The sequence below is a fragment of the Cyprinodon tularosa genome, unplaced genomic scaffold (assembly GCF_016077235.1).
Source record: "Cyprinodon tularosa strain WSP-4 unplaced genomic scaffold, ASM1607723v1 ctg70, whole genome shotgun sequence".
Taxonomy (NCBI): Eukaryota; Metazoa; Chordata; class Actinopteri; order Cyprinodontiformes; family Cyprinodontidae; genus Cyprinodon; species Cyprinodon tularosa.
This window is the reverse complement of record NW_024039452.1, coordinates 601453-614232: the sequence shown is the minus strand read 5'-3', so window position 1 is coordinate 614232 and position 12780 is coordinate 601453. Positions and strand designations below refer to the sequence as shown.

The 12780-nt window shown below is 38.9% G+C and overlaps 1 protein-coding gene across 1 annotated transcript; it reads right to left on the bottom strand.

The window, feature by feature from the left end:
• Positions 1-8: 8 nt before the first annotated feature.
• ndufs2 (NADH:ubiquinone oxidoreductase core subunit S2) lies at positions 9-11687 on the bottom strand. Its single transcript, XM_038268500.1, has 14 exons — positions 11531-11687; positions 9776-9879; positions 9500-9690; positions 9277-9397; positions 6789-6901; positions 6629-6703; positions 6430-6507; positions 6260-6345; positions 4481-4600; positions 4263-4392; positions 4041-4136; positions 689-772; positions 258-315; positions 9-163 (listed from the first exon to the last, which is right to left on the bottom strand). Exons 1-14 carry the CDS (start codon positions 11638-11640, stop codon positions 126-128), a joined length of 1404 nt encoding a protein of 467 aa, XP_038124428.1. The 5' UTR covers positions 11641-11687; the 3' UTR covers positions 9-125.
• Positions 11688-12780: the final 1093 nt, after the last annotated feature.

Genomic DNA, 12780 nt, shown 5'->3' with positions numbered 1-12780 from the left:
ACATCAGCTCAGAGAGAAAACATTTATTAGGTTGATTTGAGCATTGTACATGTAATATTAGAGGATAACTGAAGTGAGCAGAAAAGAAGCGCCGATTGAACCAAATCTTCACGAGCAGCATGACGTTAGCGGTCAACCTCCCCAAACACTATGTCCTGTGTACCTGAGGGGAGAGGATCAAAGGGGGGTTAAATAAGAGGAACTTTATGACCACTTCTTCTTTTGTTTTTTTCCTGCGAAACTGATGCCATTCTCACCGATAATGGCCACCACATCTGCCAGCATGTGTCCTTTCGCCATTTTATCCAGACCAGCCTAGAATCAAGCAGACATTTTAACATTCACACCAACAGCGCTCGCTACAGATGAGCTCATACAGAAACCCTTTTCTTTTTTTAGCAGTCATAAGAAAACAGCCTGAAGACTATCCACTAACTACACTAATAGTTTGTTTATGCGGTGCAAAAGAGGTTTTTTGCCCTGCAAACCCACAATTTAAATATGCTAAGCTGCATTTCATGTAGCCATGAGCTAAAAGAAGGAAATGAAGGAGCTTCATTGTGAATTTAAAAGTGATTCTAAAGTAATTTGGAAAATGAAAGTCATGATATAAGAGCTGCCTTGAGGAAAAGTCATTAAATATTATAAATTATTGATCGGGAGGCATTATTATTTTATGGGTACGCACCAAGTGAGCGAATCCTGGAGCTTTGATCTTGCAGCGGTAGGGCCTGCTGGAGCCGTCGGATACTAAATAAACACCAAACTCCCCCTGCAGAGAGCACAGGCGACACACAAATACACATTCATTAGCACAGAGCAGAAAAACACAGAGGGGGTTGTAAATAAACCATGGTTATAACTGCAAACGGCTAACAGCTTTAATGTGAGAATTGATCTAAAAAAAAAACAACAACAACAAAATGATCACAAAGGCCTCTTCCACACCATTATTTTATAACTAACTTTACAATGAAGCTTTTAAAGGTTTTGCTAAATTTTTTACAACTTTTATATACTGTATTAGATTTGGGCTGTATGTGATATGATAAAGCACTCTAGGGCTGTAAATAGATCTACTTTAATGATATACATGTGAAAGATATAGTGCAGACTGGACTGATTCATTGTCTAGCTGATATTTCTGACTGTGTTTTTCTTTTTTCCTTTTGTTGCCATCAGCCAGTGTGTTCACCAATTCATCCAGCAGACAAGCCTTGAGATCACATGAAGTGCATGCATTGCCGATCCCTCCTTTTGCTATCCAAGGATAAAGTTTTCTTTGATTTGTCTTATTTTTTCGTAAACTGAAACTTGGGCAACATTTGTTAACATTTTGCATCAAATAATTGGAGGAAAATAAAGCAACATATGGGCCTAAAAGCAATCAGCAGCACATAATGGGGATCAGTTAGCTGTTAAAATAATCACCAACAGCCTTCTAAAACCTTTACTGGTCGATTTCTAGTATTCAGGCCTAAACATTGTCCACCTCTGTGAGTCATTTGAAGCAACTCTAATTTTTGACAAAAACCTGCATATTAAATAAGAGGCTCTGATCAGTCACTGAATAAGTCATGTGACCTCCTCTCAGCAGTCTGAGATCAACCTCAAACACGAGAGCTAACTAAGATATAAGATGATAAACATGTTCTGAACCTTAACTGACTAGACATATTTTGGATTATTTGATGCAGTATTTAATCTAGTGCATTGAATGTGTCTTCGTCTTTAAAACTTCTCAACCTCTGGTCCAAATTGGTCCGTTATCAGAGAGAGACATTTTTAATTTTACGACGATGCTTTGTTGCCAGAGTTTCTTTCAGGTGCAGTAACCTTGGATGATCTGGCGCCCCCTGGTGGCTAAAAGTTAACAGTGTTGATGACTAATAAATATTATCTAACCTTCAGAATTACGAAGACCAAGGAGCACAGCAGACCAGTCGGATCATAAAATAGCGTTCAGTTGTAAATCGATATTTCAAAAATATCTCACTGTTCAATCCCACAAACTTAAATGGATAATTTACCATTAATTAGTAATCTAACAGTGATTATTTTGTGATGCTTCTTGTAAAATAACATTACTTAATAAGAAAACATTTGGTGACTAAGAGCACATTTGAAATAACTTGAAAACAGAATAAAAAAAATTAACAGATTGTGATTTGGTTGATGAGTTCGTACATCCATCCCCCATATATCTGCAAAAAAAAAATATTTTGCTGATTTATTAACTTGCTGAAAACTTCTTTAGTTAATAATCAAAGTAAATAACTTAAGTGAATTAATAATTACGTAGAAAAGGTGCTTAATATAAGTTTTGTTAAACATTATCAGAACCAAGTGAAGCTTAAACTTCTACTGTAGTTCTGTTTGTTTTAATCAGTGATGGGTCCAGCAGCTCCGATGCGGCGGTGCATGTGTGGAGCCCATAAAGTAAAACTCTAGCCCCATTTACACTACCCTTGAAAAACCGATCCAGGCCGAGACCGGTCCGAGCTTGGATCGGCAACCAGGCCAAGCTCAGTTTTGACGACCGTTCACACGTCACACTTATCTCGGTTATCTCGACTCCTCGCATCCTAGTGACGATGTGCGGTATTACTGCTAGGATTGAAGGAGGGACTCAAGCAGCTGGTGGCGGTAATGCACCAAACGCTGTTTGTCAACCGCCGTAAAACCCAAGAAGAAGAAGATGAAGGAGGAGGGAATCAAGCAAATCAAAATGGCGGCGCCCGTCACATTCAGAAAGTTATGCTTGATTATTATTGCTGTACTTCCGTGTTTGCGGTGGGTCAGGCGAAGACGGCAACCTTGCGCGGATGTACTTGAGAAAGTCGGCTTTTGGGAAGCCGACTTTCTGGAATGGAGTGTGAATCGGCATGTTCAGCCAGTCGGCGATGACGCGTTCTGCTCATGCGCTCTTGTTATCAGAGAACCGAGCCAGGAAAAAACCGAGCCGAACCCACCTCGGGAACTGGTCTGCAGTTAGCGCGGTCCGGTTATGTCTATCTCGGTTCAGTTCAGGTTGTTTCCGTTCACACACGACAAGTTATCTCAGTTACTGAGCTCGGACCGGTCTCGGCTCAGTTTTTTAAGGGTAGTGTAAACGGGGTAACTGTTTCCATGCGTGTGTCGTTTCAAGAAAGCCATGGGACCGATCCAGGAGATGTTTCTAACTGACTGACACCCTAAACTGTGTTTAAAAACATATCCGTCAACATGCTGCATCTGCTAAAAAAAAAAAAAGTGTCATTTTTTGCGGTTTATTATTAAAATGATCAAGAATTTTGGAGCTGCATTTTTTTTTTTTTTCTCGTTGTGTACTACTTTTCCTCTTAGTTATCACTCAGGTATCTGAATTAAAGCTAATTTCAAAGTGACTCTTAGTTTATTTACTTTTTTTAACTGTATTTATCGTTTTAAAAATCTGATTTAAAGTCCTAGTCCACATGTATCTTCATTCACATTTTCCCCTACGTTTTCACATTATTATATATGTTTACAGTATTTATTGGCTGCATCTAAAAATGTCAGATATTTTAAATTTAAACACAGATATGAAGTAATACAATATAACCTACAATAATTTAAGTTATATCATTGTACTAGGTCATCAAATCAATTTAGTTTAGTCTGTCAAATAAGCTGCCTGTAATATCCTAAAAGGTCCAGCAGATGTCAGTATTCTACCAGACAGTATCAACGCAAGATGCCTCATTAACCATCAGTAGTTTTAATCCTAAATGGAAAACTTTTAGATTTATTTTGTCTACTTCTGTTCAGGGTCAGAGGTTCGTTTAATTAATTAAACATTATAGTTTACGCATAATCCAGTTATAGATTCAGTTCCCAGATTATTTAAATACCATTTCAGTAATTGATAAATCATCATTAATCTGGCGAACTAATGCGATCATGTCTCTGAGTGGGAACAGTTTTATTCTAGCTTATCACTCAGCCAGTATTCAAACAGGCAGCATCATGTTTAGCAAAGAAGAATATTACATTATATGCGAGTGCATGAGGGGCCTCACCTTTGGAGCCTCTACAGCGGTGTATGTGGCCCCTGGGGGAACCTGGTAGCCCTCTGTGTAGAGTTTAAAATGATGGATCAGGGATTCCATGGATGTCTGAAAGGAACAGAAGGTCACTTAAATCATATAGAAGTAGTAGAAACCCTGAACCGTCCAGTTCTTGCTCTGGCTGTGTGAGAAATGAACAGAATGCTGCAGAGAAGAAAAGTCTGCTTCCTCTACCTTCATCTCAGACCTCTTAGGTGGAGCCACTTTGGCATCGTCCACCTTTATCTCCCCCTCTGGCATTTTATTGAGCGCCTGCAGCATGATTCTCAGCGACTGCCTCATCTCCTCCACCCTGCACAGATACCTGGATGCACGCAAACAGAAAACCTCAGTATAAAATGGTAACAACTTTTTCTTTTTTAAGCTCCAACAAAACGAAAGCCACCCGTTACCTGTCATAGCAGTCTCCGTTGGTTCCAATAGGGACGTCGAACTCCACCTCGTCATATTTGTCGTACGGCTGGGACTTCCTCAGGTCCCACTTGATTCCTGATCCACGCAGCATCACCCCGCTGATAGATGCACAAGAAAAGTCAGAACTGCTGCCAAAGCCAGTCACACCATGACCATTTAGCCTGACACCCCAGAATCTTCTAAAACGATGCCATACGCTGAACTTTCTATGTATTCTTCCACTTTTTAGGTGTATGCATAGAGTACTCATAACGAGTCCAGAGTGTACGTCCAACGACAGCCTAACTTATGCATAACAGCGTAATGTCTATGAAATGTCACAAGCCAGGGTCCTGATGGGGGAAGCAATGCGCCCGGAAGCAACGGCCTGTATAAAAAGATTTATTTGATCGCGGTATTAACCTTGCTGCAGTTTACCGCCCGTAAACCCGCCCAAACCAGGCGGAAACACCAATTGTTAAATGAGGAAGTTATGTCCCCTTAAAGTCAGTTGCGCATCGGGACTTCCCGACCGGATCTTTTTTCTGGGAGCAAGTTGTTTACTACTCTTGACTCAAACTGGGTAAAACCATGAAAAATGGACTATAAAACAGGAGTAAAAAAGTTTATTCCAGATCAGGTTGTCACAGGACAGAGAAAAATGCTAGGAGCTTACACAGCTGTGGGCTCAAAAATCATGTCCGCGAGCGTCCGGCAAAGATTGAGCCCCGAACAAGGTCCTCCACTGCTTCTTGTACCTCATGTGTCTATGTGTTGCATCAGGTGGATGCTTAAATGTCCGTATCAGAAACTGACACGCCATCAATGCCCTGACCCATATGCGTCTTGCCTCCATGCCTCAGGATTACAGATAGCTCTCCTCTATCAGTCCGGCTCCAAGATGTACCCATATCCTGTGTATCATTAAAAGACAAGAAGGCTGTCCTATTTAGATGACCTCCGTACACACACTGATTTTAGGTATCTAATTGTTGTCATATGTAAAGTGTAAGTTACTCATAAGTCGTGGTGTCTAGCTCATAACTTATAAGAAACTTGTGTATAACTTATACGTTTTTCATACATCAGTAATACGCTGTCTAAATTGTCAAGCTGTGACAGGGGCTTAACACTACCTTGTAATCACCAGCAAAAGACCGATACATCACTGAACAATATTTTTGGCCAAGCTTAGGGTTCTTTTTTTCTTGTATCAGTATCAGCAGATTAGTGCATAAAGTTTGCCCGTAAAGTTTGTTCAAAAAACACATATTGTTTAAACTAGAACATTTATTATTTGAACCTGAAAAAATATTAAAAACAAAAAAGTATTTTTTTTAATTGGAAATGAAAGATTTAAATCTTAACAATATTTTTAAAACTGCACAAAATGTTATAAAAACCTTTTTTTTTTTTTTCTATAAAACCAGTCACATCTAGTTCCTACGGTTCTTGAATGTAACAGTCGGAAATATTTTGTCCAGGCACCTAAACTCTCAGTCACAATTCCACCCATGTCATCGAATCTGTTGTAAAAATGTTTTTCAGTTAAAATAAATGTTTTTGAACAAACTTTAGGGCCCCAATTTAGCTCCAGAGTTCGTTATAAATGGTTAATTTTACGTTAAATCAATTATAGACATATCTTTTTTTCTTTTTCAGACGTTTCAAAGTTATCGGTATTGGTTTCAACCTAAAAAATCCTGTATCGGTTGATCTCTGGTGCCAACACTGCGATGCATCTACTCCTCACCCATAATTTATCAAAAAAGTCTCACCTGAAGCCATAGTTGAGGGCTTCCTCAGAGGTAACAATGCCGATGTCCACCGTACGGTTCTTCCAAATGCGATTGTTGGTCAGCATCTGAATGGATAGAATCTGATTGGTTACTGCCTTCTCACTGTAGCCGCTTTCTATGCTTAGATTAAAGAGTTTTACATCCTGTACCTCCTCAACTTCATCAATTCTCAGGGAGAAATTCTTGCACCACTGATAGATGTCATCCATGAGGCCAAGGGGCAAATCCTACAACATATTAAGAGTGAACACATGTTTCCTGCAGTGACTCTGTCTTTATGCTCCTGAAATACACAGCTAGATGTTGATGTGAATCTAGAAAAAGAAAGTTTTAGTAATCTTCTCCCACCTGATGGACACCGCCTGGTCTGATGTATGCTGCGTGCATTCTGGCTCCAGACACTCGCTCATAAAATTCAAACATCTGGAAGACAATAAAAAACAACCGTGAAGGCTGATAATCATGGTTCCAAATTTTCTCTATATTTTGGGGCCGTCGCCGCACCGACCTTCTCTCTCTCCTCGAACAGCCAGAAGAAAGGCGTCATGGCGCCGATATCGAGTGCGTGTGTGGTGATGGCCATGATGTGGTTCAGAATACGAGTCATCTCTCCGTACAAAACTAGAACAAAATAGACAGTTTTTATGGAAAAAGGTGGGCTCTTTTACATTAACTTATTGCAGTCGTCCTGGCCAATAGAAACACAGCTTAGATTGATGTCAAACTTCCTTCACAACTTTCTCATTCATGCAGATTTAAGATTTTGGCTGCCTTATGACGGAGGAAGGGTCTGGTGGATGAAACTTTTGCAAAACGGCTTTATACCAGCCTTTTGATGCTCTGACCTCATCAATGGAAGGACATTAGACGTCCGTCCATTGGAGCAAGACCCAGGTGATGCAAAGCGTCATATTTTGATGCCATGTTTGACTATAATAAACAGGAGGTAGAGGTGGGAAACATGCACTGACCACAGATCAGTAACAAACCAAGGTTATAATGAATGAGTTCCAATCGGTGGAGTAGTAGTGACTTTCTCATGTCAGTTGCTATCAATGATGGTTCATGCCACCCGGAGATGTTGAGAGAAAACTACTATTCTAACGGGATGCCAGCAGCAGAAACAGCTGATCAGTCATGTGAGCAGAATATTTGGTATCGTAGAAATTATGGGATAAATGTGTTTCCATCTCCTCTTCTAAACATTTACCCTTTTCTTTGAAAGTAAAAAAAAAAAAAAACCCTAGAGCGGGCGTAAAAACTTTTTGGGGAAATTTAGTTGATGCAAATTTTACTGTTTCCATCAAATTCTTCTACTGCAAAACTTCAAAAGCTGCATAAGAAAGAACTGATGGAAACAAAGAGACAGAACCAGTTCTGCCAACAACACTGGTGAAAGATCCAACCAGAATTAAACAAGGAGGAGTTTAAAATTGTAGCAAAAATTAAAAGTGCTTGCTTTCTTGCAACTTCCCGAAATGAATTACCAAATATCCTTTGGATGATATGTGTTGTATAATTGAGACATGGGGAAAAAACAAATGGCTTACGAGGGGTGTTCAATAAGTAATGCCCCTGACCCATTTTCAGATGTAGCTGAAATTTTACATGTGCAATTATTTATATCTCTTTAGTTTAGAGGCAAATTACAGCTCTGAACTAATAGCCTGTTGAGTGTCAAGCAGTGATCCGTCTTTTTTTTTAATGGCCTGATAAGGTCATATGATAGGGCACCATCACCATAAGTTGCTTTCATTTTATCTAAAGTCTCCCGTGGTGTGCATCCTTTCAAATACAAAAAGCAGATCCCTGTTCGACACTCAACAGGCTCCAATTCAGACTTGACTCAGTTTAACAGGGTTCCTACAGCATAAGGCAAGTTAAATTCAAGACTTTTCAAGACTTTTTAATGCAACTTGAAATAAAAATTTTAGACCAAATTCACAAGAAACACAAGAAAAACCTGCTTGCCAGAACTTAACCCAAAGGTTTATTTTAACATAATATTTTCATAATGTTTCAAATTTTGAAAAGCTTCCCATACAGGAAGAAAGCTAAAAACACACAAATGACAGATATATTTTAACAATTATTTAACTGAATTCACAAACTTTGTTTTAGCAGGGAACAAAACAAATCAGTTTTAAAGCCACAACATAACCAGTGCTAAGTCTTTTTTGCAGCTATTTTTCTTTGTATCGTTTTCTTAGTATGTTTGATTTGGTGATAAGTGGAGGCGTTGCAGAGACGAGGGTGGAACAAAACCGTGAAATACCGGTTGTTTCTCGGTAACACGATTTTGACGCTTTTTGTTTCGTGCTTCTCATGTGCGACTCCACTGCCTTAATTCCCATAGTTCCAAGCTTGAATGACTTCTTGCACAAAATCCACTGAGCCTCATGTATGTTCCCTGGTTTTAGCCATGGAGAAAACTCTTGGCTGGAGACAATTTTTATTACATTTACACTTGCTCATATTTTCAGACAAAAAGTTAATGGCGCATCTCCGAAATGTCCCGGCCGCAACAACGCTTTTATTGGTTCCGCTATCGAGACGGAACCAATAATGGCGAGCCATTATTTTTTTTTTATATATATAAAAAAAAAAAAAAATATTAACGTTTTATTTAGATTACAAAAATAAATCGTAATAAAAATAATCCTATTTATCATGTTGTAAAAATTAAGACCTATGAAAGACTAATTTAAGACATTTTAAAACCAATTATGGCCTTAATATTATTTTGAAGAATTCAATGCCTTTTAAGACTTTTTAAACCCTGTTAAAACACCTGTGGCAGAAACCACAATTAGGTTAAGCTACTTAATATATAATATAGATATTAATAATTGCACATGCAAAATTTCAGCTTGATGTAACTGGAAGTGGGTCAGGGGCATTACTTATTGAACGCCCCTTGTAGATATCCATCCGACCTTCAGGTTTATCTTAGAAAGTTCTACAAACATGCAGCATCAGGAGTTCAATCTGAGCACCTCTGATCCACTGAGCCCGCGGCGGAGCTTGGATGTTGAGCAGCTTCTCCACAGCCAGAGAGTAGGCCTCCTCGTTGCACATCATGGACACATAGTCCAGACGGTCGAAGTAGGGCAGAGCCTGGAGCACAAAGGAAGGAACTACTTTCTCAAAACATTTCAAATTCATTCCAATACATTTGGTTTTAAATCTCTGTTGAAAGCAGTTATAATGTTTCCGTACCTGCAGGTAGGTTTTATACTCGATAAGCTTTTCAGTGCCGCGATGGAGCAGGCCGATGTGGGGGTCACACTTCTTCACAGACTCTCCGCTCAGCTCCATCACCAGGCGCAGCACGCCGTGAGCGGCTGGATGCTGGGGCCCGAAGTTAATGGTCAGATTGGACACGTCCTTCTCAGCGGGGGGGTCTTTGTCTGGAGGAGGATGAGGAAATGGTATAAAACTGATGCCCAGAGCTGGAAATCAGCAGAGAGAAAGGAGGCTGTGATGCTTCTGTACCGTTCCATGGGGGAGGGGTCCATTTCTCGTTGATGACGGTGGGGTACATCACAGCCCCAGCAAACTGCTCCGTCCACTCCACATCTGGCTGCCATTGCTTCTGCCTAAAAGCCAAACCAGTCAGGTTTACCTTGTAGTTACTGATAGAGATCGTAAGGATGATTAAACAATGCAAACTGTATGTAACTAAATCTGATAAATAGTTCTACTAAATCTACAATCAATTTGACAAAACTCAGCATTTCTGGCATGACATGAGCTTTCAAGGCTTTTAATTGTGTGTTTTGGGGATTTTCATGATCACAGAACATCGGAGAGGTGCACAACTTTCTATCTGAGGATTTTATTTCCCCCCTCCACCAAGGATCAAATATCTAGTTACCACCTATGTGTGTTTCCTGGACAGAGCTGCCTGTGTAGCTGGTTGACAATTGCCTTCTGTATCTATGCTTCTGTATCTATGTCTGCTTCTGTCTCCTTGAACCCCAGTCACCCTGAGCAGATGGCTGCTCACACCGAGTCAGGTTCTGCTTTGGGTTTATTTCAGTTAAAAGGGAGTTTTTCCTCTCCACTGTCGCTATGAGCCTGCATAGTGTGGAGGATTGTCTTTGAGGCAACGAATCGATGTAATCAGCTGGTTTTCTTTAGTTAGAAAACTTGGAACCAATCTGACTGTATGATCTGGTTGAATTGTCTCAGTAAAGTTCTTTGAGATGACATGTGTTGTGAATTTGTGCTACATAAACAATTTAATATTTACTTTATCTATTAAAAAATAAAAAAAGCACTTACATGGAGACGCAATTCCCCCTCCTCCTTTTTTATAGCAACAATTAAAGTAGGACTAAAGATGAGATCTATAAATGTATTGAAAGTAAAAATAAGTTTGAGGCAGTGTCATGCTGTGGGCCTGTTTTGCTGCTCCCTGTGGACACAGTGGGTACATTTCTTTGGAATGTGAAAATTGCAATGAAATAAATAAATGGTCCTTATTTATTATTCCTTTTCATCAAGTTAAAATTGTAAGTGCTGCTCTTCTGTCCTGTTATGTGCATTTTATATTATGTGTATCATGTGTGTATGGGTGTCTTTGACTGCACAGAACAAATCATCCTCTGGGGTGTAAATAAAGTCAGTTTAAACCTTTTCTTCATCATCATCATCTCAAATTTACTGAGTTTTGAGTCATCTTTATGTCTTTAACAGACAAACACCAGCCTGTTTATATACAGAAACCTTTTCTGAAGCTCAGACAGACTCCCTGTTACATCACATAGCATGGTGAGATCAGATGTCCTCTTCAATGTGTTTACATCACGTTTTCTAATCCAACCAAACCAAACAAGGACCGCTTTTTAAGATGATAATTGACCAATTTAAAGGTAATTTATGACCAAATTCGTATATAACATTAACACAGAGAAGATATTTGCATACAGTTTGTCACTGTCTTTGAAACACAACTGTTTGTTGTTTCATTTTAGACATTCGAAAGGACTTTGATGGAAAATACAGCCATTTAAATAACACATCAACACTCTACAACATTTAAGCTTATTTATCCTACATATTGATGATATATATTAACACGTATCCATCGTTTAAAACGACAGCCTCCAGTCTGACAGGTGATTATTTAACAGGGAAAGCTTGTTAGCTTCTTGTTAGCATTAGCCTTCGATTCTGTACAGAGTTTAGGCTACAGCAGCGGAACAAATGTCTGTTTTATCTCAATTTGTCTTTATCTTATCATACCTGTTCTGCAGCAGCGTGCAACCAGGGCTCAGTAAACTCTTGCTCAGTATTAAACTATTTGAAGGACGTCCTCCCAGCCTGGAGAGCGACCTCAACATCGTCGCCGCCATCTTGGCTGTTAAACAACCGGCCTGGTTCTTCTTCTGAGGCTCCAACAAGCAGTTAAGAGTTGTTACCGCCACCTGTTGGGCTTAATATGAATTAATGAATGAAAGAAAATGAATTTAGTTCAGACAATTTTTGACAAACAACAATAAATAAATCAACCAAATACAAACAAAAGCGACTAGTTGACATCAACCAAACCAAACACCAATTTTCAAACTAACTAAATTGACCTGAACATATATAAAAACAAAACCCTCCACCAAATAAACTTGTCGATATATACCGCCAGAGAAATTACATTGATTAATGTAAATTGTCTGAAAAGCATAGGCATAGGTTTGCATAGGGACGATAGGGACATTTCCCTACCAAAATTTTTGATGAACCTACTTGTCCATACCAATAATTCGATGTGAACAACATGTTTATAATTTACTCTACAGCGCATAATGCATAATGAGCAATTTAAACAGTCAGACAGTAAGCATGATAAAAGGTTGTGTTAATTTAATCCTTTAATATTAAAACGCACTTGTTTAATAGAAACATTATATGATTGTAGGAAACCCAGATATAATGATGCAGGGCAGCCTCAGGGTGAAGCAGATGCCCTTCAGTGCTGTATTATGGTTGGAATGTTACCTTAAAATTAGGGAAGCAACTATTGATTATTTTGCAAATTTATTAATCTGTCGAGTATTTTTTCAATGAATCGATGAATATTCACATAGCCAAAGGTTCCTTAACGAAGATTTTTTTATGAAATGAAAGCAGGTGAAACAGAAACTTTTCGTCTTGAGGAGTTCTGGATGGAGAATATTGACAGACAAAAACTTTTTTTTTTATCTTAAATGCAAAATGTTTACATTTTTTTTTACAATCTTGGTATAATTCCTGCTCTAAGCGGGTCGCTCTGTCGGCTAAAGGCACATTTTAGTGGCCCTATACTCTGCTTAAGGATTAATCAATTACTAAATTAGTTGAGGATTATTTAAATAATCGTTTAATATGATTAATTGTTTCAGCCCTAGATAAAATACATGCAATGGGCTACACAAAGTAATCACAGCCCAGATGTACAACTTTTATAGTGAAGTTAATATTTTAAATGCTCAGTGTCAGTTCCTCTTATAGTTCCAGTG